This window comes from Vipera ursinii, assembly GCF_947247035.1.
Source record: "Vipera ursinii genome assembly, chromosome: 2".
NCBI classification, from domain to species: domain Eukaryota; kingdom Metazoa; phylum Chordata; class Lepidosauria; order Squamata; family Viperidae; genus Vipera; species Vipera ursinii.
In genome coordinates, this window is record NC_139513.1 from 168,932,534 (window position 1) to 168,938,966 (window position 6,433).

A 6,433-nucleotide genomic window follows, 5' to 3' on the forward strand; every position below is an offset into this window, starting at 1 on the left:
CACATTTATGACCATTGCAATCTCCTGGCATCATGTGATCCCCTCTTGTAACCTTCTGGCAAGCAAAGTCAGTGGGGAAGCAGGATTCACTTAACAACTGTGTTACTCATTGAACACCTGCAGTGATTCACTTAGCGAATGTGGCAAGAAAACTTGTGAAATGGAGAAAAACTCACTGTAAGATCCAAAGGAGCTCTTTTAATCTTGGGCAGCAAAAAGGGCCAAAAGTCTGCAAAGATTGAAAATCTATTATCCCTTAAGCTTTAATCTATTATCACATAAGCTACATCCACAAAAACAAGGATCCATGAAAGATTGGAAAGCAATAAACCTGTTCGGGATTCAAACTGTTTTTAACTCTCAAATATGCCCCTTTTCTCCTTAAAAAAACTGCAAATCTGATCAGAGCAGAACAATATCAAAAGAAATTGATTGTTTAACACATTTACACTCGGAGGCTAGACAACTGATTCACATTTATGACCATTGCAATCTCCTGGCATCATGTGATCCCCTCTTGTAACCTTCTGCCAAGCAATGTCAATGGGAAAGCAGGATTCACTTAACAACTGTGTTACTCATTGAACATCTGCAGTAATTCACTTAGCGAATGTGGCAAGAAAAGTCGTAAAATGAGAAAAAACTCACTTAACCAATTTCTCAATTAGCAACATTAATTCAGTAGGCTCAGTTGTGGTCGTCAGTCGAGGACTACCTGTATAAAATCCTTATATGTAGAATCGAAGCCTTATTGCCCTTTTCCGGTGGTGTGATAGTTAGGCATGAGTAATTAGAATAACTAGAATTAGAAAAATATATACAGACAACTATCTAAATGAAAAGAGGTGTAAAAGTGATTGTGTAAATGGCTAGATATATCAACATTAACATTTTGAATTTATAAAACATGCCTAGATTTTTAACATTACTTTTGTCTTTGGTAAACTATTGTTCATTGATATATTTATAAGTTGAGAAAAAAACAATAGACTTAAAGTCAGGACCACATCAATCCAATGTAAGAAGAAATTACGATATCAAAGTGAATTCTGAAGGCTAACTGTGTAAGGTAGCTAATATCTGAATTAATCTTCAATTCAGAAGGAACTGTCTTACTTACGTATTTGCTGGGAAGGAGCCTGCATATCACTAATAGGACTGCACTCTTTATTTCAAAGACCATTTCAAAGAGATCAGATTGGGGTTAACTGTAAGGGTGACGATTTACTATAAATATGTTCTATTATTTTCTTTGTATCTACTTGTATATATGTATTAGTTTTATACTTTTGATATAATTGAGCAGTTAGATCAGGGGTGTCAAACTCAATTTCATTGAGGGCCGCATCAGCATTGCGGTTGCCCTCAGGGGGCTGGGTGGGCGTGGCCTACTGGGTGGGCGTGGCTAGAATGCATATGGCCTACTGGGTGGGCATGGCCAGCTCTACATCGTTCGCATGAAGGGTGCCTATGGGGGCCTGGGCAGGAGTGGGACAGATCTGAGGGTCTCTGGCAGAAGGAGGGTCTCTGGGCCAGGGCCAAGGCAGTGGGGGCCGTTCCCTCACTGTTTCCAGGATGGCTTCGCGGGCCGCATGAAACCACTTCACGGGCCTGATCTGGCCCCCGGGCCTTGTGTTTGACATGTCTGAGTTAGATCAATAAACATTCTATTCTATTCTATTCTATTCTATTCTATTCTATTCTATTCTATTCTATTCTATTCTATTCTATTCTATCCTATCCCATCCCATCCCATCCCATCCCATCCCATCCCATCCCATCCCATCCCATCCCATCCCATCCCATCACATTCAGAATGTTGTACATAACATCTCTGAGGTGTTACATATTCACAGTTTTTTTCTTTAGGGTTAACAAATCTGGGCTACAAAACTGGATAATCACTAAATGATGGCAAAGAGTTATAATTTTCTGTATATCTCTTTTTGCCATCCGATGGCCTTCTGGATTTTTGCAGCCCACATCTGTTTGCCTGTGGTACCAGTAGTCTTGCTGCTCCTAGCATTCAATTTTCTCTGTTTAAACTCAGATCCATGGATAGTGAAAATTACAACACCAGCCACCCTGACTTTCTCCTGCTTGGCTTATCCACTCAGCCAGAAAAGGAGCACTTCCTTTTTGTTACCTTCCTCATTCTCTACCTGCTCAACGTGACAGGGAACCTGCTGATCATCTTTTTGATCCGCTCTGATGACCGGCTCCTCCATGCACCAATGTATTTCTTTCTCAGTCACCTCTCCTTTGTGGATGTCTGCTTCACCTCAACTACTGTTCCCAAGATGCTGCACAATCTTCGTACAGGCTGTAAGAACATCGCTTTCACTAACTGCATGATCCAGATGTATCTCTTTCTGGCCTTTGCTCTCACTGAAAACTTCCTGCTGGGTGCCATGGCACTGGATCGCTTCATGGCCATCTGCCTGCCATTGCGCTACCCTGTGCTGATGAAACCATTGCAGTGTCATATCATGGTATTTGTGGCATGGTTGCTGGCCCACCTTCACGCCCTCTTGCATACTGTCTTGATGTCCAGGCTTTCCTTCTTTGATCGCCGTGAGATACCTCATTTCTTTTGTGACTTCCAGCCTTTACTGGTGATGGCCTGCTCTGATAAGAGCCTCAGTGAAATGGTAAGTTTCTTTGAAGGAGGAACCATTAGTATTGGCAAGTTCATTCTCATCCTTGTCTCCTACGTTCGCATTGTCCAAGTTGTGCTTCGGGTGCCTTCTGGCCAAGGTCGGAGCAAGGCCTTCCAAACCTGTGCTTCTCACCTGATTGTTGTGACCCTCTTCTATGGTTCTGCAATTGGGGTTTATTTCCGGCCCCTCTCTTCCTATTCTGGGGACAGGGACAAGGTAGCCACAGTTATGTACACTGTGGTCACCCCCATGCTCAACCCCTTCATATATAGCCTAAGGAATGCAGACATGAAAGCTGCCCTCCACAGAGCACTGGATAAACTGAGAAACGCTTTGCAGAAAACACGGATTATCAACCCCTGATGTGAAGAGACCTATGAAATATGGCGTGCCAGATCAGAAATAGAAGAAGAATTGTTCTTTGGAGAATTTTATTTGCTACAGGGTCTTACACATTTAGAATGCTTTTTGATTTGGATTTTTAACCCAATATGTGAATCTTCATATTTTATTTTATTTTTAAATGAACACGCAGAGTTTCTGTTCATCTTCCTCAACTAAGTGCTCACCAGAATGTTGAACTCCCATCAAACAGTCAACCAGTGTAGATGGATATGGATGATGAGAGCTGTAGTCCAACCCTTGGGGCGCAGCCTGTCTCAGAAACCTTGAGAGTAACTTTTCCTCAAAATGGGTATAATAAATGAAAATAAAATATGAGTGGATAGGATAATAACCTGAACTTCTGCTACCCAGATATATTTCTTCCGGAAGAAACACACAATAATAATGATCAACCTTCAGTCATTCTGCAGTTAAAAACAAACAATTGAGTGCAGATATTTTAGAAATCTGATTGTGGTAATAATCTAAACCTACTAAATATGTATTTATTATTTATTTTCCCACCTCATGTACAGGAACATCATGTAGTTATTTATTCAGACTTGATAATATTTAAGAGTAGATTAGATGGACTAAAATAATCCCTGACTCTTCTGAACTTCTTCTTAGTAAGATTAAGTTTGGATCCAACCCATCTTTATAATCAACCTCACAAAATAGAAAATGGCAACAAAAAGTATATTTTACCATCTTATATTCTTAAAATGCCAAATTGGGTAAGCTAAACATTGTTCAGTTCAAACAGATCATTCTCTTCTCCAGGAATTGCACTACTCTTAAATTTCTAAGACCCAGCATAAAATCACTACTATTTTATACTGCTTATGTGGTTTTCTATTATTTTAATAATATCTTTATACTGTTGTTGCAAAGCAGCTGACATGCACTAAAATACAAGATCAGATAATTCTAAGGATGCTTGGTTTTTATTATTATTTGGGGAGCTGAAAAAATGTTAAATATATACTTAATCCTATAAGTCACCTAGAGTCCCTTCAAAATGAGATATGTGACAAATAAATTAGAAAGAAAGAAAGAAAGAAGGAAGGAAGGAAGGAAGAAAGAAAGAAAGAAAGAAAGAAAGAAAGAAAGAAAGAAAGAAAGAAAGAAAGAAAGAAAAAAAGAAAGAAAGAAAGAAAGAAAGAAAGAAAGAAAGAAAGAAAGAAAGAAAGAAAGAAAGAAAGAAAGAAAGAAAGCTTACCCATATAAGAACTACCTTATTCAGGCCGACCAAAAACCTCAAAGTGCAAATGTGAAGATTGATCAGAACTCTGATTCCAAGCTAGAAAACAGTGTTGGAAAGCTTTCAAAGGAAGGGTAGCTCGGTTCAGATAAATTCATGGTAGCTTATCCTTGCAAACACTTAACCTTAAGAATCCAATCCCATGTACATTCTATTCAGAGATAGGATTTTGACCAATGGATTTGGAAAGAAGCCTTGGAAAGAAGCCTTAGGAAGCTCCCTGAGACTGGAGTCTAACTAAAGATGCCCTCTGTTTATTCAGACTTACCACATTTCATGAACTAAACTTACATTGCCCAATGCCCCAACATAAAGTGAATAAGAGCACTATCCATTACCCAGCAGGGTAGTTAAGCCAGTGACTTCCCATGCAATCTAGGCAGCCTTATTCCTCAGGAGAGTTGCCATCCAATCCTGAGGATTGGGAGATCAGGACCAAAGAACATCCATGCCCTTGGGATATGTATCCATTTTTCTATTTATACACCCATAGGAGATAACACCTGGGCTGAAAATTCATCATAAAATGCACATATTCAAAACAGATCCACTTTAAAAAAGGCATTCAAAACAGAACCAAAAAAACTAACCTCACAATTAAATTTATGGGTTATTGCCATTGCAATCCTCTGCATAGATAGGAAAAAGTGGTGCTGAAGTCACGGTTGATTACTTCCGATTGCATAGAGTCAATTTTTAAAGCACACGGAGCCTTAACAAAAGATCTCCAGGTAGTTGAAATAAACAGCTGAAGCTTTTAATTAAAAATGCAAAACAAAATGATTTGGATAAGTGTTATTGTTGTTGTTGTTTTGTAAATTACCTAGTAGCAATTCTATCAAAGAAAAGATGGGTCCTGCCTTTGCTTGATTTTTTTCCCCTTCTCATTCTCCACTTTACTGGATGATAATTTGTCAAAATAATTGCAAAATAATTGAAAGTTTTGCTAGTATTGTTCAGAGCATTGTTCAGGTTGTGTTCCTATGCTCCTCGCTCTTCCTTTGGTTAAAATAAAATCCATGTAGGAGAAGCAAAATCCCTCTTAGTTTTAATGATGGTAGAGGTATTACCATTATTTTGGCTTCTGAAGAAACGAAATGTTACTGCAGGCTGAAATTGATTGTTAATTTTCCTTTAAAATGTCAGTTTATTTTTTTATGTTTATAAAATTCTTCAGAGCTGCATTATGTCTTCCCGTTTATGTCATTAATGAACTCATTGGCAGTATCATTGGTAAAGGTAAAGGTAAAGGTTCCCCCGCACATGCGTGCTAGTCGTTTCCGACTCTAGGGGCCGGTGCTCATCTCCGTTTCATAGCCGAAGAGCCAGCGCTTGTCCGAGGACGTCTCCGTGGTCATGTGGCCGGCATGACTAGACGCCAAAGGCGCACGGAACGCTGTTGCCTTCCCACCGTAGTGGTCCCTATTTTTCTACTTACATTTTTACGTGCTTTCGAACTGCTAGGTGGGCAGAAGCTGGGACGAGTAACAGGCGCTCACTCTGTTACGCGGCACTCGGGATTCGACCCGCCAAACTGCTGACCTTCTGATCGACAAGCTCAGCGTCCTAACCCACTGAGCCACCGCGTCCCTTGGCAGTATCATTACAAACCCTTTTTTGGCTTTTCTTCTTGCAAATGAATTATGGGATTTAGCCTGTCTTCCCAAGCTGTCCCATTCTGGCAAATTCAGCTACGTTCTCTAAAGCACTGAAACTTGTGGCCTTTACTTCCTTGCTATAGTATCTCTCACAGCATATAAGCACCTAAATCAGTTTTAAACACGGGAAATGTATATACAATCATCTCTGATAGCAAATATGAGCACTGGCCTTCTTCATAGGAAAGAGTTTGTGTAACCTAGCGTTGCTATTATCAGTTATTTCCTTTTAAAAAAACCTGTAAGATTCTTTAGTTGATTCAACCTTCCAGACTTTCCATACCTGGGAAGAAAGGGATACTCTACTGTAAATCTAAATCTTTTGTTGTTCAAAAACATTCTCCAATTGCATCAATCTCTTATCAAAATGAAGTTAATGGGACTATAGGATGATTTTGAGAGCTGTATTTTGTGACAATTTGCCAAACACCAATAAATGAAGCAAAGGAAAATAACATGCAACTTTT

General features: G+C 39.4%; 1 protein-coding gene across 1 annotated transcript; it reads left to right on the forward strand.

The window, feature by feature from the left end:
* Positions 1–2,054: 2,054 nt before the first annotated feature.
* On the forward strand, positions 2,055–3,316 carry LOC310636933 (olfactory receptor 1L4-like; the record flags this gene model as incomplete). The annotated part of the gene is made up of 1 exon (XM_083357107.1): positions 2,055–3,316. The coding sequence occupies one exon, from the start codon at positions 2,055–2,057 to the stop codon at positions 3,021–3,023; it is 969 nt and encodes a 322-aa protein (XP_083213233.1). The 3' UTR covers positions 3,024–3,316.
* Positions 3,317–6,433: the final 3,117 nt, after the last annotated feature.